At 39.0% G+C, this 22,200-nt stretch overlaps 1 protein-coding gene and 1 non-coding gene across 17 annotated transcripts in view; one reads left to right on the forward strand and one right to left on the reverse strand.

Moving 5' to 3' along the window:
- The first annotated feature begins 571 nt into the window (after positions 1–571).
- LOC129452953 (uncharacterized) lies at positions 572–1,501 on the forward strand. Its single transcript, XR_012365902.1, has 3 exons — positions 572–687; positions 1,019–1,062; positions 1,150–1,501. It is a non-coding gene; the product is annotated as an uncharacterized protein (transcript).
- Positions 1,502–2,886: 1,385 nt separating this feature from the next.
- LOC129452723 (myosin IXB) overlaps positions 2,887–22,200 on the reverse strand; it is a 55,277-nt gene continuing 35,963 nt past the window's right edge. For 2 of the 16 annotated variants that reach the window (XM_055216732.2, XM_055216730.2), the window contains 28 exons: positions 21,462–21,575; positions 20,750–20,789; positions 20,083–20,199; positions 19,606–19,686; positions 19,391–19,501; positions 19,147–19,266; positions 18,442–18,591; positions 18,177–18,334; positions 17,024–18,013; positions 16,770–16,833; positions 15,894–16,013; positions 15,309–15,427; positions 13,617–13,711; positions 13,361–13,539; positions 13,079–13,186; positions 12,739–12,909; positions 9,980–10,021; positions 9,787–9,898; positions 9,446–9,519; positions 9,166–9,358; positions 8,891–9,019; positions 8,694–8,799; positions 7,726–7,857; positions 7,391–7,514; positions 7,203–7,250; positions 4,654–4,769; positions 4,402–4,529; positions 2,887–4,048 (listed from right to left, as the gene is read on the reverse strand). In XM_055216732.2, coding sequence (XP_055072707.2) covers positions 3,618–4,048; positions 4,402–4,529; positions 4,654–4,769; positions 7,203–7,250; positions 7,391–7,514; positions 7,726–7,857; positions 8,694–8,799; positions 8,891–9,019; positions 9,166–9,358; positions 9,446–9,519; positions 9,787–9,898; positions 9,980–10,021; positions 12,739–12,909; positions 13,079–13,186; positions 13,361–13,539; positions 13,617–13,711; positions 15,309–15,427; positions 15,894–16,013; positions 16,770–16,833; positions 17,024–18,013; positions 18,177–18,334; positions 18,442–18,591; positions 19,147–19,266; positions 19,391–19,501; positions 19,606–19,686; positions 20,083–20,199; positions 20,750–20,789; positions 21,462–21,575 — 4,372 coding nt within the window. In that variant the 3' untranslated portion in view covers positions 2,887–3,617. Of the gene's footprint in view, positions 4,049–4,252; positions 4,303–4,389; positions 4,530–4,653; positions 4,770–7,202; positions 7,251–7,390; positions 7,515–7,725; positions 7,858–8,693; positions 8,800–8,890; positions 9,020–9,165; positions 9,359–9,445; positions 9,520–9,786; positions 9,899–9,979; positions 10,022–12,738; positions 12,910–13,078; positions 13,187–13,360; positions 13,540–13,616; positions 13,712–15,308; positions 15,428–15,893; positions 16,014–16,769; positions 16,834–17,023; positions 18,014–18,176; positions 18,335–18,441; positions 18,592–19,146; positions 19,267–19,390; positions 19,502–19,605; positions 19,687–20,082; positions 20,200–20,749; positions 20,790–21,461; positions 21,576–22,200 lie in introns of all 16 variants that reach the window. The other 14 variants (XM_073861932.1, XM_055216739.2, XM_055216735.2 and 11 more) reach the window with 12 other exon arrangements.

Genomic DNA, 22,200 nt, shown 5'->3' on the forward strand with positions numbered 1-22,200 from the left:
TGTTTTAACAACCTTAAGGTTCCGGTTGTAGAAATTTGGCAAAGTATACTATACTAAATACTTAAGTATAAGTGCAACTTACCTGTATATGCTGAAAGGTCCATGTCTAATGTTTAAAATGAGATTTTAAAAACACGTACCAGATATTTAAAGGTCTGTCGGTGTCCGCCTCTTTTAACTTCCATCGCTAGACGTTAAAGGCGGAGTCCATGATGTTTGAAAGCCAATGTTGATATTTGAAATCACACAAACAAACATGCCCCTACCCCAATAGAATCTGGACCTTCTGTTGATAGACCCGCCCCACACATACGCAACCAGGGATGTCGGTTAGTAGACACGCTCCTTACTGCTGATTGGCTATAAGTGTGTTTTGGTAGTCGGCTCGTCTCCTTTTTCCAAAGCGTTTTTCAAACATCGTGGACTCCGCCTGTGTCTATCCAATTGAGTGCAGAGCATTTTTTGTCCTGCTTCGGTTGAAACACGCCCCATAATAACTGCCCAATGATGTGACTTAACGTCTAGCGATGGAAATTAAAAGAGGCGGAGCGCGGGACATTTAAAACAGACCTTTAAATATCTGGTGCGTGTTTTTAAAATCTAATTTTAAACATTAGACATGGACCATACGACAGCGTTTTGTTGTAAAGCTGCATTTCACATACACTACAGTTTCAGCATATACCGGTAAGTTGCACTTTTGCGGTCTTAATTATGCATGCATTCACATAATAAATACTGCAGTATACTTAAGTATTTAGTATAGTATACTTTTACAAATTTCTACAACCTGAACCTTAAGGTTGTTAAAACAATTGTGAATTTCACCATAAAGTAAACTAACTTACTGTATTTACATCTGCATGTGACACCGACATCAACAGTGTTTAGCTATTGGTGAAAATGAAACTAAGAGTGGATTTTAAATTTAGCCGTTGGACCATCACAGAAACAAATCTGCACGCTATTGTAAACTATATCAACATATTTTATATTTTTGTGCTTCTCTGTTGTACAGATGCTGTTTCATCTGTGTGTTTTTACTGTTAATAATAAGTACAGGTAAGAGCAACATATTAATGATAACACCTGTTTTAAAGCAAATTAATTATACAAACATGTGAAATAAATGTTTTATCTCTTTTTTAGCTTCGTCACACAAAGTAATAGAAGGTGTTGAAGGAGAGTCCATCACCTTGCCATGCAGTCACACAAACGTTAAACTTACACGCAAAAATCTTGTGGTTCACTGGAGACACAATGACATCAGGAACGTGCATGATATTATTCAGGGCAGGATTTCGGTACAGGAACAGGACTTGTTGTATAAGAAAAGAGCATTTGTTCAACCTGATGAGTGTATGAAAGGTGACTGCAGTCTGAAACTTACCCAACTTCAGGCTTCTGATGGAGGAATGTATTTGTGTTACATCCCCGCCATGGGTGTTTTCCAGAATGCAGAACTGATCATCAAAGGTGTGTGGCAGAAATTGTCTCTAAAGAGTAACCAACCCCTAGTCTCGCGTAGCCAGACCTTGTAAACCGGGTGACTTCCGACGGCACGAGCGAAAGTGACAGTTGGCGACCGTATGTGTGTGTCCAGCGACGCGAGAAAGTTAAGAAAAGTTTAACTTTATGCAAATGTCACGTCATCCTTCTCTCGTCAGTTACTGGCGTGAATGGTACTCATTTATGACAAGCAGATAAAGCTGAGACTTCTGGTCGGCGGAGCCTGACTCCACCTACTGGCAATATTTGAAAAATGCAAAAAAGTGGGCAGACCCAAACTGATATAGAGGGGACGAATTGAGCTCGTAAACATTTTTACACCATATATTGTAGCATTGGAACCCTTTATACCCAAATGTCAAAAAGTTACTCAAATCAATGAACAGCACTTATAAAGCTCCATTCTTACAGATAATTAAATTTAAAAAGTTGGTTTAGGGTTTAGTTACTCTTTAGTAACACCCTGCAGAAATTGGATAATGCTGAAAAATTTGGAAGCAATTTTCAGGGCAGGACTAAATTAAAAACAAACCTTAATTTACAATAAACCACTTAATTGTACAAAATGCTCAACATTTTGCAAGGTGTATGTAAACTAGGGCTAGATTAATCGCATACAAAAAAGTTTTGTTTTGCATAATTTATGTGTTTGCACTGTATAATCATTTATATAGTCAGTTAGATTTTATATTTATAAATAATAAACAATTATACATAACATTTTTCCTAAATTCGTACATGTATGTGTGCATTTATATATGCACACAAAATATTTACACACAGTACACACACTTGCAAAAACAAACTTTTACTTTGTATGCAATTAATCTTTTGACAGCCCTAATGTAAACTTTTGATCACCACTGTACATTAAACATAACTAGTCGTTTGACAGGTGTTTTGTTTATTTTTCCTTTTCTTTTCTTTTATCATTTATTTTTTATTTTTTTGTTTGCAGGTAGATCTTTCAAAGAATACAGAGCTGATCCGTTAAGAAGCCATGGTACAGAGACAAGACCGAGTCTGATCCTAATTCCTGTTTTTGGATTTATTCTGCACTTTATTTATTACTTAATTTAAATTGTCTGTTCTACTGCACATGAAGGACTGATCCAGGAGCAGCTATTATATTTTGACCAAGTCTACAAATCAGTTGTAAATCTGTTGATATTGTCTGTGTAAATATTTTTATGTATGTACATATGAAGAGTTTCTACCTTTATCAATAAACTTTGAATCAACTACAAGCTTCCAATATTATCTGATGCTGATGTATTATCCCTTATATTGTACACTTAGTCATTTGCAAATACATACAATTAAAACCTTGAAAAAAATCCAGTTAGACTTCTGAATGGGACACATTAAAACACACAGTTTTGCGGCCAGTACAAATTGTATTGTAAGAAAATAATTAGTTTGTTTCCTCCAATAAATGCAAAAAATGTATCATTGATGACAACCATACTAACAGACACGTACAGTCCAAGTGACGTAATAATTTACATCATACCCATCCAGACAGCATTCGTTCCTTACTTTCCAAACATGACAACAACAGTTGACTTTAGTATTTAATACAATCGCTTTGCCACTAACTGCGTTTATTATTCTCAACAGACATCCATAAAAATCTCAAGTGTCATATCGCTTGACGAAGCATCAGAGTTTAAAACTATTTATTCTGAAAAATTCAGTTATGGCATTTCGTCCAAGAGGAAAGTGGCTTGTGCTGCGTCCTTTCCCCGCACATGTCCGAAACTGGTCCAGAGTTTTCATGCAGAAACTATAAGAACTAGAGTTTAACAGTCGGATGAAGGCTTGCTAGTAAAATTAATCTGACCACAAAAATCTTCAAGCCGTGATTCCTCAAATACGATGAGTTATTGTTTGATGATGATGAAAAAGGCAAAAGGTGCTTTAAAAATGAATTTAAAAAAGAATTGAGCATAAAACGCTGATGCATATCAACGTCTGTCTGCCGCACGAACGTCTTAAAAAAAATCCAATATATTATTAGTATGGAAAGTGCTAGGTGAGACAACTCCGTATCAGTCGCTCCGACTGCAGCAGAGATGAGAACCAATCAAATTCGGGCAGTTTCAAAGTCAAACCTCCTCTTTTACGAAGGCAACGTCCGGGTTTGAGAAACGTCGGGTGACGTCATTGTGGGTCTTGAGCTCCTTTGTGTCGGGGGCCGCAGAGGCTGCGGTTGGGGACTGGAAAAAGAGTTCGGTTCCTGCCGCGATGTAAAGGGACTGGATGCTGTCTTTGCGGCGGCCGGGTTGCTCTCGAGGCCGGACGAGGGTCAGAGACTGGGCTTTGCGGGGAGGGAGGGACTGTACAGCCGGGTGGCACAGGAGTCCTGGTGGCAGTTTGACTGTTCCAGGGATGATGGGGTAGCGACGCTGGAGCTGAAGCCTGAGAGAAGATAGCGAAAGGAGAGATGAGCCATCAGGCCTCGTGTTGGCTGCCTGGACCGGGACAGAAGATGTAGGAAGGCTTGGTTTGGACAACCTTGGCACTAGCTTTGTATGTCCTATGATAGGAGAAAGAAGCAAATCAACCCCAAAGCAGAAGACCAGAGAAAGCAAGAAACCCCAATGCGGAAATCTGCACATGCTTCAAATTAAAGACGACATGCAGCATGTCTTCGTCAATCACCGCAACCATGCATATAACACAAGCACGCTCAGGCTTTTGGGCCGACATGCACATGGGTTGGGTTAGATTAGATGGTAACCTGTTACACCGCCACCTTCTTTAAATGCACCAGAAGCGACCCATCCAGACCTGCGCCACACACAACAGGACCCAAACATGGTTGACTACTGCAGAAGAAAGAAAGGAGATCGGTCCGAAATGAAAAGGAGTCTGTACCTTAATACTGACCTTCCGTGTCCGGACAGACACCCCGCTCATCCAGCAGGCTTTCGGAGCTCTCCGAAGCCTCCGAGTCCAGGTTCTCCTGGTCTGAACCGGGCTGTTCTAGTTCAGGCAGCCTGCACGCCAAGTCCTCTCTGTAACACAGATAGCAGCCAATAAAAACAAGCCTTCAAGGTTCAAAACAAGGTTTTTGGTGCACATCACAGCCATGGCATATTGATGTCTCAAAGCATTGTTGTGGACGCTACATCTACTAACTTTTCCTGCTTGATTGATTTGATCCGCTCCATCAGGTTTATCTCCGCTTCTGTATCCGAATCCAGAGGTTCATTCTCAGGCACCACACGAAGGTCGGACGGCGGCTTCTCCCGAACCTAAATCCCGAACAGACGGCAACTTTTATTCAGATGAACACCTGAAGTCTTCCCTCTTACAAAAGTTGCAGGAAAAGGCTAACATGGTACTCAAGCTTTGGGTGTTAAGAAGTGTTCTCTCATAGCAATCAAAACTGTTTGGGAAAGACTCAAGATGGTTCCAGTTTGGTTAGTATACTAAGAAATAAGGAATGCTACATTCTTGACCACAACATGCCGAGAGTGCTAATAAAGTCAGAATATTCTGGAAAAGGAAAAGTTTAACCAGTTCGGACCATCAACCACTTAAATGTGAGTAAAGTCAACATGAAACACCTTTCATAACCAATTTAACATTCGTACTGGTGCCATATTTCAAAAGGACACAAGCAAAAAAAGTGGAACAGGACTTGATTTCATCCATTAGGAATGAACTCAGAACTAAATGTGAGTCTGCAGTGGATTGTGGAAAATTTTGTCACTTTCACTGACTATAAAGCTGAATTTTCATGGCCTATGCCTGAGAATGTAGTGTACACTGTACATTTATAAAAAAATTGTTAAAATGCATAAAATTAATAAACAATGCCAATAAACGGCTGTTTAAATTGTAGTCTCAGATGAAATCAGTGGAGGCTTGGACCCGGAAACGACATTCCTTACGTCACAACAAGCGGATAACATTTCGAGAAACGCAAATAAAAATTTAAAGTGACAAACAAAACCCCTGAAATCCATGACTTGGACAAGAAAATAACTTTTTAATGTTTGGAATAGACCTTTTAAAATTCCATGATATTCCAGAAATTCCATGACCCGTGGGAACACTGTATCTGCTATGATGAATAACGAATCAGTCCTTCCAGAAAAATGCGGGCAAAAATCCTTGATCTTGTGGCACGTTTTCTAAAAAAATGTGATGAAATATATGGGATATTTATGCAATTTTATGCGATGAAATTACGGGAACTTGCCAAAATTGTGAGAACTTGCAAAAACAGCTTTGCAGCTTTTCATTGATGTTCACGTTGCGTAATTACATCACTTCCTAACATTCCCATGACAATGGGGGACATGGCTGTGCATGTGTTAAGTAAATGCAACATTTTTCAACTTTATGCTAAGATATATATGACTTTTTGCTACGAAAATGCAAGAATTATGAAATCATGCAAGCAGAAATCTGCAATTTACGCGGCGAAAGTGCGGCGTACCTAAAAAATGTGGCCTCCACATAAAATATGCAGACTTTGGCTGATTATGCATTGAATCATGCGATCGCATAATCGCGTTTTTCCAGAGGGACTGACTAATGGTTAACTAGTGGTTATCAAATACCTAGAACAATAATCTTAATATTAGAATTTGCATAAAAAAATGTATTGATAAAAAATATTGACAAATGGTATCCAGAAAAAAATGTGCTGATGAATCGTGCATAAAAACAGATTACCGCATTTTCCAGACTATAAGTCACATTTTTTTTCATAATTTGGCTGTTCCTGTGACTTATAGTCAGGCGCGACTTAATTTTGACATATATGAACCAAAAGACAACATTACCGTCTACAGTCTAATATGTACAATCGCGATAGTCTAATATGTATTTATGTAATTCAATGAATTCAGTGACATGGAATGACGAGCCTGCGAACTTGATGCTCAATGGCTTGTTCGGTTAATTTAGCCTATTGAGCCTTCCAGGTATGTTCAGTATGCTATTGTGTATCGTGTAAATAACTGATAATCTTACGTTAACGTACAGATATCTATTCAGCCTGCTGTTTTGTCGGCTATTGTTTAGTTGAATAACTTACCTTTGCAGATTAAATGTCTGTTCTTAGGCTTGGATTTTGTGAAATATTTTTTTAAATAAATACAACGTGTCGTCCATTGCGACTTATATACGTTTTTCGTCTTCATGAAGCATTTTTGATTAATGCGACTTATACTCCGGAGCGACATATAGTCTGGAAAATACGGTAGTATTAAAAAGTAAATAGGGTCTATTTTGATTTCATGTTGACTTACTACAAAATAACAAAATATTTGCATTTAAAGTTCAGAGGTCTTCATGGTGTGCATTTCAAAGCTTTGTACTACTCAAACAATCAAAGAAATAAACAAACTTTGACTGTTTAGTGCAGGTTGTACTAAGCTTTTAAGTAAAATAACTTACCATACCAATTTAGGAAATAAAAAAAAATCACCTACTGGTCACCAAAAGTCAAATTTTCATAAAATTTTGAAATTCACACCACCTTCTCCAAAAACACCACCCGCACACATCTACACCAACAACATCCACCCGACACCGTACCGAACGTCTACATCTACTGTGATATATGATGCAAATGCACGTGCAGTGTTAGTATTAGTGGGTAACTTGTGAGGTCTACACTGCATGCACACTGCAAACCACACCGAACTCCAGGAGTGACATACTGTACGTACCGGCACTTCTTTGTAAGGAGAGATAAACCTGAGAGGCAAATGGCAGCACTACAGGGAGATAAAATGACAAGCAAACAAAGCTTAACCATGATGTTACACTCTTCATGTGCCTTGGGAAAAGTCACCGTTTTGACCGTCGCATGAAGGCAAAATTTTGAAATAACGAAAAGACATCGATCTTAGTTTACCGTGTTCTGTCTTTTGAGTTTTAGTTGATTTACAGCCAGCGCCTCTGCGTACTCCAGCTGTTCGATCTCCTCCATTTTCTCGTTGTATCTCCGGATCTGTTCATTAAGAAGCATCTCTACACAACTAAACAAAGAAAATAAAGATTGTTGAACTACTTTATTATAACAAAACTTTCTTGAATTCATGTTTGTGTCACTCCCGTACCAATAAACCAACTTTAAACAAGAAATATGTATGCATTAGTTCAACCAATCAAAGTACACTAAAATGGGATTAAAGGTTTAGAAGTGGAGTGACACCCAGATTTAGCTGCAATGTGAACAGATGATCTCACGTTGTGGTTTTGGCGACATCCTTCATGCTCATAAGCGGGTCGGCGCTGTCCGGACAGCGGAGGATGCAGGGAGCGAAAACGATGGCCAGAGAGTTCGGTGTCATACGATTGCTTTTTTCTTCTTTCGCGACCCTGAAGAGCAACACAAACGTTAGCAGACGAAAATAGACTTATGAGGTGTCATGAAACATTTTGATAAAAAAAGTGAATGCGAAGTAAGAGTATCAAAATAAGATGCCAATACAAACATCTCTTAACGTATTATTTTGCACATGATTTTAAATGACATCATAAAAACAATTTTGTTGTTTTTTCCACATTTAAGGGGAAAATTGTCATTACCGCAACGTGTCCATGACTAGATTTGGGTTCTTTGACATGGAAATATTTATAATTAAAGTATCTAAAAAATAAAAAGCTTCAGTGCATGTTATACTATAAACATTTACAGTAAAGAAACATGTGGTATTGGATGATCATTGATAAATGTAGAGACAACAATAAGGAATATAAATGTGTCCAAGACCAATTTTCTCATCCTCCGCAACAATTTTCAATAATTGTTTAAGCACTCAATGAACTAAAATTTTCAAAAAAAAATTGTTGGAAGGGACATAATTGACTTTGACACTCAAGATGGCTACCAGGTAAATAGTTCTTAATTTTTCTCTCCAGATGAAATTTTGTTTGTCATAGTACCTAGACAACTTTTTAGTTCTCATTACCGAAACATGAGTTTGTTGCGGTAATGATCATTTTTGATAATGATAATCTAAAAAAATTAAATAATTCTATAGAAAATATTTTTAAATCATCTAAAAATAATGGTTATACTAAGTTCAGACCTTAATCTTATATGTGCAAATATGTGTTTTTTAAAAATTCTGATGCTGGACACTTTCTAAATCTGGATTTCGTGAGAATCACCCCAATGTGCTTTTCTGACATGTTCGTGAACTCATCCGTACCTGACAAGATGGAAAATGAGTCTCTCCAGGGTGTTGAAGTTTGCTGTGGGAAGCTGCTCCAGGACTTTGTAAATGGCGAGCAACTGTTCCTGCTTTTCAGGCAGTTCTGCACACACACAAAAAACACACAAGTGTGTTAATACAGAAACTCAGAGGTAGTACCGTAAAAGCAGATGAATGATGGGGTAGATACTGACCTATAGCCCGGAGGAAATCGTTGTAATGGGTGAAGGTCATAAGAGGTTCAGGTAACTCCCTCAGCCACTGTTTGACCAGACCTGTGATCGCATGGATGGGGTAATCCTCCAAACACACAAACTCCGGACCTTCACAAACACACAGTCATTACACAACCGGGTTAGGTTACTACTAGCAAGGCACAACTGATGGCACAGGACCTTTAAATGGATATAGGTTAGTCTTTGGCACATTTAACCCTTGTTAACACATTTTATTTGTTCCCTCAACTTACCCATTTCCAACAGCTGGTGTAGTTCCTTCATGCGATTGGCTGAGCCGGACTTTCTGTAAATGCCCTCGGTGTACAGTCCATTCATCTCCACGTGTTCCAGCATTATCTCTAACACGATCGGTACAGGCGCCCTGTCGTTGACCAGGTGACATACGCGCACACCGAAGTGATGCGATCCAGGCTCGTCTTCACACTATCCAACAACCAACGAGTACGACAATCACGCACATTTACTCCAAAATGCTTGAGATTAATAAAATAAATCAGATTAGCTTCTTACCTTTTTGGAGGAGAAAGTAGAGCAGTCGATGATGATTTTACAGATACATTTCTTATGACAAACCATTTTGCAATCTGAAATACAAAGAATGGATAACATGTTTCATTTAGCCTGAATATATCAAGGTATAAAATAAATGTTTATCACATATATATTATAAAATAATGTAACAGGATAATCATGGTTCATGTGTGTTTGTGTAGTGAATTATTGCATTAAACCATAAGTTAAACATTACACATGTTTACAAGGAAACATCTGTACAGTAAACAATACGGTCACTACTTGATGTCTAGTTTAAATTTGTGGTCGTGAAGTGACAGCACATGACAGATACTCACAGCTACACATGTAGGCCTTCTCCATACCCCAGATGTAAGATGTGCACTGGTCACATGACTGCATGATGTTCACTTGATAGTGCGAAAACACGTGATCCAGCGGGCTCTCCAACTAAATTTAGACAAACTGTTAATACTTCCTACATCTCAGATATGATGTAGATTATACGTGATGATTGACAGAAATACTCACACTTTTGCTTTTCTTTCTCCTCTTCTTACCACTTTTGGGGGGCTGCGACAAAATTTAAACAATGTAAGTGCATTCAAGAAGTGATACGTTAATAACAGCTGGGTTTACAACTTATACATTTTAGATAAACCTTTGATTGTAAAATTTTCTGATATGATTTTTTAAATAGATTTAATAGTTTTATTAATTTATATTTTATTTCTATACATTTTCTTTTTTAATTATTCAGGTCACTTTAAGTTGACATTCATTCATTCATTTGACTGATGCTTCGACTCAAAGTGAATTCAACGACTTTTTACACTGCAAAAAAATCTTAGTATTTTTGTCTTTTTTTCAGTAAAAATTTCTAAACAATTTTAAATTAAGATGCCTTTTCTTGATGAGCAAAACGACCCAAGAAAATAAGTCTAGTTTTTAGACCGAAAAAAATCAAATTTAAGTGAATTTGTGCATAAAACAAGCAAAGAAATCTGCCAATGGGGTAAGCAAAAAATCTTGAACATTTTTATGAACACAAAATTCAAGAAAAATTAGCTTACCCCATTGGCAGATTTTTTTGCTTGTTTTAAGCACAAAATCACTTAAATTTGATATTTTTGTTCTAAAAACTAGATTTATTTTCGTGGGTCGTTTTGCTCATCAAGAAAAAGCATCTTAAATGTAATATTTTTTAGATATTTTTACTGAAAACAAGACAAAAATACTAAGAAAAATTTTCTTGAAAATCATTTTTAAATTCTTATTATTTTTGTCTTGTTTTCAGTAAAAAATTCTAAAAGTTCTTAAATTTAAGATGCTTTTTCTTGATGAGCAAAACGACACAAGAAAATAAGTCTAGTTTTTAGACCAAAAATATCAAATCTAGGTGATTTTGTGCATAAAACAAGCAAAAAAATCTGCCAATGGGGTAAGCAAAAAAATCTTTAAAAATTTTTCTTAAACACAAAATTCAAGAAAAATTTGCTTACCGCATTGGTCGTTTTTTGATTGTTTTATGCAGAAAATGACTTAAATTTGATATTTTTGGTCTAAAAACTAGACTTATTTTCTTGGGTCATTTTGCTCACAAAGAAAAAGCATCTTAATTTAAAGGGATACTTCACCGATTTGGCATTCAGCTTTGTGTCTGTGGAAGCCCGGCAGTGTTGCTGAATGACCATGTTTCCCTCCATCGTTTCCCCCTGAGAGGGGAGGTATCTGCATTTTGGTTCTGCAAAAAAAGTCCTCCGATGATGCAAAAATCGTCATATTACATCATCGGAGGACCTCTTTGCAGAACCAAAATGCAGATATCTCTCCTCTCAGGGGGAAATGAGGGAGGGAAACATGGTCATTCAGTAATACTGCCGGGTTTCTACAGATACAAAGCTGAATGCTAAATCGGTGAAGTATCCCTTTAAGAATTTTTTGATATTTTTACGAAAAAACAAGATAAAAATACTAAGAACATTTTTCCTTGAAATTTTTTTTGCAGTGTATCCGTATGTGTTTTTCTGGGTCTAATCACAGCCGGGATCGAACCGATGACCTTCTCTCTACCAATTGAGCTACAGATATTTTTCTTTTTATTTGTTTGCTGCACTGTAAAAAATATCACTCAGATCTGAAATTAACACCCACCAATGGACGAAAAGCAAATAATAACTACACTGTTAAAATTCTTTGTTAAATTTACATTTTTAAGTTTCAACTTGAACTTACAATTAATTACAACTTTCTTGACTTAGTCAAGAGTTGCTATAAATGATAAAAAAAAATTAATAACTTAAGCTAATTCAACTTTATTTTAATAATTTATAGCAACTCTTGAATAGTCAAGAAAGTTTAAATTAATTGTAAATTCAATTTGATTAAACTTAAAAATTTAATTGCAACAAGTTTTTTTTACAGTGTAGTTATTATTTGCATTTTGGCCATTGGTGATTGTTAAAGAGCACCTATTTCATTGCTAAAAACAACGTTATTTTTTGTCTTTAGTATAATACAACATAGTTAATGTCGCGCCATCTGAAAACAGCTGTTGGCAATTTAATACTAATCAAGGAACCGGCATTACTGACGTGATGCGCGTGGTATCGCATGCGATTTATCGTGCAGCCCTACTCCTTACCATGTTTGAAAGATTCGGTTGCTAACAGGAGTTAAGTTACAGGCTGTGAGTCAAAACGGGATTAATTATGATAATGTCGGTCTTCTCTACATAACCAATCCCAAAAAGTAAACTGTTGCCTACAATCCGTGTGTTTGTTGTAGTCCAAGAAAAGAGATAACTTGCGTCATCGTTTACTTTGGGGTTTGTACCTTTTGCATCTCGTTAACATGTACTAATACACACCTACACACCAAAGGAAATGTAAAATCGTGAATCGGACAATAGGTGCTCTTTTAAAATGTAAGCGCAACAAAGATTTTTTACAGTATAGTAATTATTAGCATTTTGGTCATTGGCGATTGTTAATTTCAGATCCGCGTTCAACCTTCAAAATCAATTAAAGGCGGAGTCCATGATGTTTGAAAGCCAATGTTGATATTTGAAATCACCTAAACAAACACGCCCCTACCCCAATAGAATCTGGACCTTCTGTTGATAGACCCGCCCCACACATATGCAACCCGGCATTTGATTTGATTTGATTGGCTATAAGTGTGTTTTGGTAGTCGGCCCGTCTCCTTTTCCAACGCGTTTTTCAAACATCGTGGACTCCGCCTTTAAGCGAAAAAATTAGACCGTGAATGTCTTGTAGGTAAACATTTACCTTGGTTGGTTCAGCCTCTTCTTTTTTGATCTCGGCTCTGATGAACCCGTCCAGAACCGACTGGAACAGATTGACCACCAGCACCACCTCTCCTTTCTGCTTCTCTCCGGCCAAACTGATCACTTTTTTCTGATAGCAATTCATCAAACCCTTGTAAGCGATCTGAGGTTTCTGCAAGAACAAATCAATAACATTAGATCAACTACATTTTGACATTTTTCAAAATCCGGCGCTCTTTAAACTTATTGCTAGGGTGGTCATCAGGGATTTGTTATCTTTTAATAAAAGTCTACATGAATATGTTACGATATAGTTTGATAGGGTATGTGATTTAACTTACAGGTATTGAATACATGTTCTTGATGAACTCTCTGAACTGCATGGTAGCGGTGATAAAAATGTGCTCTGTTCCCGATAACTGCTTTCCACGCGAACGTAGGTCATTCACCTGCACCGCAAGAGACAGAAGATCCAGTATGAGCAAAACCCAAAGTCAATAAAGCATTCACTAAAACTATCTTTTGTTACTTTTCTTCGGCTTTGAATATCCATTCAAACACCTTTATAACTATGAATGTCTACAAGTGTCCAAATACTTTGTAGCGTCACTGTATTTAGAGACCTGATTGCCCAGAAACTCGTCGAGGTGGCGCAGCTCGTTGGCATTGGTTATCATGCGGTTTAGCGAGGCGTTCCACTGCTCAGAGGAGCGTCCGGCCAGATGACTGATCTTGATGCTGGGCATCTGACCCGACCGGGTGGAGTGAGGCTTCGGATTATGCGAGCGTGATGGTAAGGTTGCTGCGAACGACAAACAACAGCATGTAAACGAGAAGTATTTTAACCGTGATGAAGGAATGCATGTGACAGATATGTACCTTCCTTCACAACCAAGCTTAGGTCTTCTTCTTCAGGCGTCTGAGCTTCCTTATGCGGACGTATCTTCAGGATCTTTTTGAAGAAGCCTGTTGTCCTGTAGACAAATTATATGAAAAACACACATTTGAAACAAAAGCTAAAGAGGCTTATAAATATTTATTTTAAACTACGTCTGTCAATCAAATGTTAATCTTAATATTTAAGACATTACTTAAGCAACCTTTATGTGACATGCATTGAAAGGTAAATTCTTGACCGAAGCCAAATTTAATGAAATTGTTTTTGCACAAGTTACATTTTCAGAATGTGCTTTTTACCATTTTTGACATTCCAGTAGAAATTGCAGGAAATGTTTAATAATTTCTCTTATAGGATAGCTATCCGACTCGTTAAAGGGGACATATCATAAATATTTGACTTTTCCATGTTTAAGTGCTATAATTGGGCCCCCAGTGCATGTATCTACCTAGAAAATGTGAAAAAGATCAACCCAGTAACTTAGCATGTGAAAAAATAGGTCATTGAAATTTGGCTCCCCTTGTGATGTCAGAAGGGGAAAATACCGCCCCTTAATCTGCACTATCCAACCACAACACTGCCATTTAGTGCAGAGATCACCTCATTTGCATTTTAAAGGACACACCCAAAAACGGCACTCAACACTTACAAAGTGGCAATTTTAACATGCTATAATAACTTCTCTGTGGGGTATTTTGAGCTAGAACTTCACAAACGTACTCTACACCTAAGATCTTAAAAAAAATAAAACCGTTTCAATTACTTTCGGCCACATAAATGCATCTTGAATAAAAGGATATTAATCCGATCTTCTATTCCTGCACAAAATGCAAATACACGGTTCTTTACTCCGCCTTAAGAAACAGAACTGTTGTGACAATTTATGCAACAGTCTTGTTATGTAAATTTATTCTGTCTTTTTACTAATTTAGCAGAATACAGAATAATTTCGTCTGCCGATCAATTTCGTCTGCCGATCAATTTCGTCTGCCGAACTATTTCGTCTGCCGAACTATTTCGTCTGCCGAACTATTGGTGCATCCCTAACTTTATGTAAATAAATTATTTCTTTACATGAGAAACATCACAGATTGACAAATTGTTGGGAGGTTACATCAACCATGACTCCTCTATCAAAAATCCACGGAGAACAGAATTTGAGGAATCTCTCTTATCCCACAGCAGAAGCTTTGCATCTATATAAGGGAGTGAGGAACCACCGCCAGACGTCTGATATATGAGGGTTGCTGATGTGAACCAGGGCCAGTGTTTTCCCACAAGCCCTGATTCACATATCTCTATGACTACAGATAAGACTTACTATCGTTTAAGGGTGTTGAGCAGCGGTGGCCTAAAAGGTTTTAGATAGTTAGTCTTGCTTGTGTGGGGAGTTTACCAGATAAGATAAATCAAAAACTTCCAAAAATAACCTGGGAGGTGGGGTCAAATGAATATAAAGGTTGTTGCCATAGAGCAGAGTGTGGTCCTGTTGTACACGTGTAATGTAAAGTCTTGCCTCACTGTGGTGCATTACAGTAACACCTTTGGTCCTCCAGGGGGCGACAGAGTTTCAGGTATAAATGAGCCTAAACTGACTGCAACTAACTTGTTTAGCAAGATTCTCTTCAAACTTGCTTAGCTAGAAGCAGAAGTTATGTATGTTTTGGCTTTACCTCTCAGGAGTGGAGGGCTGAATCGGCAAGACGTCCTGGTGGGCGTGACTGTCATGGCTTCGCTCCTTTAACGTGCTGTTCTTTGCTCCATCGAAAGAGTTCTCGATTCTGGCCGGCTTCTGTATCAACATTTATTAACACAACAAATGTTATTGTTTAAACAGCAGGAGACTGGATTTTAGCCATTTCTTTGTGCTGAAGATACATTTGCTGGAAGCTTAAGTAGCGTGCACATCAAATTCGATAAATATTAGAATTTATTGGCAGTTAAATAAATAAAATTAACAGGATGATTTTTGCAAAAATTTTAATTATATGAAGAGCCCATCACCGACGTTGAGTTAACCATGCACCCATGAAATTTACCTTATTAAATTTATCTTTAATTGATGTTTTTCATTTAAACAGAAAAATAACAATTAAGACATGTGTGTATTAAAAAATGAACTGCAACCATTTTATTTATTCAGAAAAATACAGGACTTTAAGCGTAGTTTTTCTTCACTCATTAAAGCGTTAATTCCAGCAGCAGCCCCCACACCATAGCTTCTGCCCAACATCTAATGTCAGGCAACGATACGACACCTGCAGTGGACTCGTGGAAGACAAAGTCCACAAATCTGCGTCCTCCATTTCAACACTTTTAATCGGCAAACAGATTCGTGCGAGGGCATATCGCTTTTTGCGTCTCGGGCGACTTTTGTCCTGAATCAGCCAGAGAAGCAAAATCACATTTAAGTAAAACTGAATCCTCAACAAAAATTATAACTGGAAACGGGACATGACTTTATTCATTAGGAATAGTCTGCAGTAGAGTGGAGCCAATATTTTACATGTACAAAATAATATATAAATAAATATAAATATTAAAGGTGCCCAAAATAGTCCTCTGCTATTAACAGTTACCAAGGGGGCTATTTTCGTGTGCTCCGTAATATCATTGCGCTCCTGCAGCAAAGTCCTTGATTATTACGCCAGAATGAGAGTATAGTTCCTAGCCATATCGGCCTAGAAAATCCCAACTTTTAATTTTCTGTCGGTCTTAGTACACAATGTTACTACAGAAGAGTCAAGTTTTAAATAGGAAAAATATCAAAATTCATTTTTTAGCTCAATGCTAATGGTCTAATCAGATTCAATGGATTGTGCTAAGCTATGCTAAAAGTGGTACCACCAGACCCGGAGATCGACCGAAATGATGATTTTTTTTTACTTTAAGCAGAACTTTATAAACATACACTACCAAATATTTAAAATAGCAAATGCGATTACCTGGTTAAGCCAATTTAGCACTCAGATCAAGAATCAAGACAAATTTACCCCATGGGAAGCTTTGCTGCATTACCTTTAAACCCAAAGCTGTGATCAAATCGGCCAAAAATAAAAACAAACAGCAAGGTACAGAATCAACGCATTCAAACTTCACCATGTTGTAAACCAGCTCAACAAACTCAGTATTACCTGTGATGGACTATCTGCACCTATCCTTGACACGTCATCTAGCGACACAGAGATTCCTCGATTCCTGAAGAACAGTGAAAGAAAAGTGTCATTTTAATGGACGTGTGTCCTACATCAACTGACTACTTGATAAATGCACTTCAACATTAATAAATCATTTGTCAATTTTATGATGCTTTAGTGCGCTTTAGTTCATAAATCATGTAGTAAAAGTCAGAAATCAAGTATGTATGATGAACACTTGAGAGTCATACTGGAGAGTTTTCATGTTCCTGTCCTCCAGACTGCGAGGTCCCGCTATGAGGTTCTCCGGTTGAGTGTTGCTCCTAGAAGGTTCCTTTCTCTTGCTGGCCTCTTCTTTCGCAGGAGAAGGTTTGCTGATGGCTGGGTCACCGTAGCCGTTTCGACCAGGTGCAGAAGCAGGGATGTCTAGGGGTAAGGTGGAAGGCCGGACAAGCTCGTCTTTCTTCACCTTGTCACCCTTCCAAGCCACGAAGGTGTACTGGTCCAACTCTTTACTGTCTGACCGCTCCTTCAACTTGGTCTCCGATTTTCCGGGACTCTCAAGAGTTTTGCTCTTGAAGGATGTATCTTCTTTTATGCCCGAAGCCGCCCGCTGGGTTTCTCTCTGATTGTGTTCTAGACCCCGTTGTCTCCTTTGCTCCCGCTTCTCTAGACTTTTGGAGAGCGACGGAGCTTTGGTTTCAGGTGGTTTAGCTTGTGTACCTTCTTCACTGGGATGTGGGGATTTGTTCTCGTTCTGCTGCTGCTGGTTCTTCTGGACCTCAGGCTGAGGGCCAGCCTCTAGCCAAGGAATCAATTCTGAATCTTTTTGCTCCTTTGAGACCTGGGCTCTGGCTGTATCTTCAGTCTTAACATTCACAAGGGTCTTATTATTTTGCTCTTGGACTAGTGTCTCATTCTTGTCAGGCCGTTGGCCTGATGCTTTTACAGTTGGTTGCTGTAGTGCAGGCTTCTCTTGCTGTTCTGCAGCTTGACGTTTAGCTTCTAACGCAAGCCGAGCTGCGTTCTCCTCAGCTTCTTTGGCACGCCTGGTTGCCTCCTCTGCCTCTTTGACTCTTCTGGCTTCCTCTTCGGCCAATTTTGCTTGTCTGATTTCCTCTTCGGCTTCCCTGGCACGCCTCGCAGCCTCTTCTTCTTCTTTCCTCCTTCGAGCTTCCTCTTCCCTTCTCCTAGCTTCCTCTTCCTCCTCCTTCCTCTTTTCTTCCTTTAGGAACTGGTACCTACGATAACCGAATAACAAATTTAAAAGTGAACGTTTCATCAAAGTGAAACTGTGTTTAGTAAACAACCCTTAATTGTCAGTCAATATAGGTATTAATAACAAGGAAATCAAAGCTTTTTAGGAGACATCCAACATAATGGCAAATTACTTGTAGCCCATACCGTTTTCGAGCCGATTGGCCTCTTACAAGAGCCTGCAATGTTGTGACGGAAGCTCGTGTTTTTTGATATTCCTCTCTCTGTCGGCAACCTCGCCATGCTGCCTGGATCAGAACCGCCGCTCTGTAAAATTTCTCTTTGCGGTACCTACGCCACGAGCGCTGTAGACGAGGTCAAAGCAAGGTTATACACAAATGCAAATGTGTTTCAACATCTTAGACAACCCGGAAGTATCTTTAGCACTTTCCAACGTAGATTTTTGATATACCTGGATCAAGACGGCTGCTTCTCTCATTCGAACGAATTCCCACCTCTGCAGTTTAGCTCGAAACCAGCGCTGCAAGAAAATGATTTTGTGCATGACATCCTTATGCAAGATGTCCTGTAGCTTTTGCCTTTCAAGCTCTTTCAAGTACACCTGGAGAACAGGAACATGAACAATGTGAGACCAAAGAGCACAAAACTTCAGAAGATATTAAAGGCACACTCCACTTTTTTTGAAAATATGCTAACTTTCCAGCTCCCCCAGAGTTAAACATTTGATTTTTACCGCTTTGGAATCCATTCAGCCGATGTCCGGGCCTGGCGGCACCACTTTTAGCATAGCTTAGCATAATCCATTGAATCGAATTAGACCATTTAGCATCGCGCTCAAAAATAACAAAAATAGCAATAGAAAATCGCAACTTTTATTTTCAGTCTTAGTACATGATGTAACTACAGAAGAGACCAGTTTTAAATAGGAAAAAATAAAAACTCTTTGGTTATTTTTGAGTGCGATGCTAATGGTCTAATCAGATTCAATGGATTATGCTAAGCTATGCTAAAAGTGGTACCGCCAGACCCGGAGATCAGCTAAATGGATTAAAAAACTGTCAAAATCAAATGTTTAACTCTAGGAGAGCTGGAACATGAGCATATTTTCAAAAAAAGGGGGAGTGTCCCTTTAAAGTACTAGGAAAAGAAATCAGACCTTGGTTTTTCCAATCTGGTAGGTAGTGTTGTCAAAGCCAAGCCTGTGCAACAGAGACGATATATCCTGCAGGGATGCATTGTTCTTCGGTAGCAACACACGAAACTGCTCAATGAACTCCTATAATGCAGAGAAAGACCTCGGTTTATTTACACGTCTTTTGATGGTATCCTTTTTTAAAATGCACTTTACAGTGCATCACAGACTCGCTGCTGATACGAAGGGTATCCACAACAGAACATACCTGAAAAGCATATTTGGCTCCGTATCCCGAGCGTCTGATCCGCACCGTCTCCAGCATGCCCGTGTAGCGCAACTGCTGTAGGATGAGAGCCTCATCGAAACACATTTCCTTCTGCATATCACACACAGAAATAACACTCATTATCAGGAAAGGAGTCCTGTGCATTTATCATGAAGTAAATACAGTCAATTTAAACTGATGGTAACTTTAGTAACCTTCTCAGCATTGGAGCGGAGGCATCGGATGAAGAAAGGTTCGGCTTTTCCCAACGTCTCCAGCAGCTTGCTCAGAGATGTCTGCATGATATAGATCATAACATCAATCTGACCATTTCCAGAAGAGATACACAAGTAATGTTTTCCACCTATGCTATCCATTTGTCTGTCGAACACGGCATGATACTTGGGTTTGAATGTTGGTGCTTCAAAATAGCTAACATCAGGTCTTTCACATAATTTAAATTGTTTCATCTCCATTTCAAAATCTAGGAACCTGATTTTTGGTTGAACTACCCCCTTAATTTTCATAAGTGTTATGATGCAGCAGAACCAGTCGGCCATCTTTGAAATTAACTTCACATCTAAAGCACAACTATGATTCCTAAAAAGTTCCCAACATGAGCAGCTCACCAGACCTGTGGAACACAAGGTTAATCACGAAGGCTAATTTAATTTTGTGAGTGTTTTTATTACTTGAAACTGGGCACTGATGCTGGGAGGGCGTTTCTTCTTGTGGAGATGAAGCAGAGACTTGGTCGTGCGGTCGTGAAGGCCAACTACGAATTTCAGAGATCGAGAATCCAACAGGTTCTGCCCAAGACACACAAACAGAAAACAGCGAGTGAGTCAGACATACTGAGACTTTCTTTTGCCACTCGTTTGCATTGGATACATGACGGCATGGAAAAACTTACTCCGGTGGGAGCTACTGCGGTAGAGCCTTCAAAACATTTACCCAATAGCGCACATTTAAGGGAAAGTCATAAACAAACGCGGCTGGACTTTACGCTTTCGCAAATGTTGATGGAAAGGAGAGCATACCAGCTCTGCTGCAAATGCAAACATGCTAAAGGTGCTTTAAGTATGCAGAAAAATCCAGATGCAAGACATCTGCCACAGCGTTGCCTCTTTAAAATGGGTGTGGCCTGCATTGTTCCAGCCAATCAGAAATGCGAAATTTAGACAACATTGTACCTCAATTGGTCGAGTATTAGCATTAGCTGTATAAAAAGTAATGGGTTCAAATCCCATGCGATACAAGTCGCTTTGGATAAAGCATCTGCCGAATGCATAAACGTAACCGACACGTCGTTTGTTTTAATTAAACTAGTCGGATGAATCCATCAAATGAAATTCTCACCTTAGGAATGAGTTGCTTACTCTTGGGGCTCTTGTTCTTCCTGTGGAGGAGAAAGAGGAGCATTGACAGTTTGTTAAGATATGAAACGTCTGCATGCGGCGTGTTAGTAGAGTGAATCATGCGACGGCCAATTGGACGCGAATAACGGCACCTAAACGCTAGAGATCAGCTCTGATGTGTGTTATACAGATGGAAATTCCTAAAAAGAATTTCAAGCGTGACTCCCAATTTAAAAAAAAAGAAAGAAAGGACAAAATTACAGATCAGTGAAGATTTAAAGCAAGCTTCGAGCTTGAGTATAAGAGGACACTACGAGTGAATTAGCCTTCGTGGTCTATACAAGCAATAACAACAGCTCATAAAACATTACAGACTTGACATGTGGGCCTCGGGATCCATTAAGCCCATGCGGCACGTTAGCATATGGATATCATTCCGAGCTAGCGTGCTAATTAAGCTCACACTGTTTTTAGCTCATAAAGTTTGCGTTGCTGTACCATACGCCGCTAGGAGCTCCAGGGAGTCATCTAAATACGCAATTGCAATACTTGTTAGATGGGTATTATTAAAAGCAGGGTTAACAAGAGCTTGGGTTATGCGGTAAATGGCAAGCGCAGCCGACCGCTAACGCTACTAATTCGGTAATGGCTCTAAACTAAGCTTAGCAAAGAGCTCGTGACGTCATGGATCCTGCGCCGGCGTTCGAACTCACTGGAGGGCGTGGCGCGGGAACCGCAGGCGACCCCAGGACTGCAACAGCTTGCGTGGATCTTCTCCATCCAACTGCAAGTCTTTAATGGAGTTGATGATTTGGGCATGCATGTCCCTGATTCAGCCCCGAGAAGAGGTGCGTTGTGGGAGAAAGGAGGAGTGAGATGGAACAGGAAAGGAACACCAATAACGTTGTTAGGGATAAACAAAAACCCTCCACCAAAATAAAGGAAAGAATCCAACTTGAAGCGGTTCGTCCTAAACGCTCCGGCGTTGTTTGTCCACCCTCATGTCTTTACAAACCCGCCTGATGATTTTTTTTTGTGCCGTGTAATGCAACCAGACAAATTCTGAAGAGTCATTGTGCAACTTTTCTTAAAACCTGAAAAACATGCATGATGATTCTTCAGAAATTGTCTTTTATTATTCAACCACGCGAGTTTGGACTGACATGAGGATGTCTACATGATTGGTTATTTTCGGGTGAAGGAGTCCTTTAAGAATCATGCTGGTGTTACCTAATGGTGTGTTAAACTGTGAGTGGGCTCTCGGCTTTGTGAAGACCCTTATCATGCACTGCTTCACTTACCGCAGGGATCAGAACTATAGGTCAGACGGGGTGGACTCGCACGGGGGTTTAAAAATTGCTTAAAACTTCATTCCCAACGTGGATTTACCATTGCGGATTTTTCAAACAAACCAGGTTTAATGCAAACTCTTAAAAAAGCTCACGCTGACAG

Source organism: Misgurnus anguillicaudatus, chromosome 23, assembly GCF_027580225.2.
Source record: "Misgurnus anguillicaudatus chromosome 23, ASM2758022v2, whole genome shotgun sequence".
NCBI classification, from domain to species: domain Eukaryota; kingdom Metazoa; phylum Chordata; class Actinopteri; order Cypriniformes; family Cobitidae; genus Misgurnus; species Misgurnus anguillicaudatus.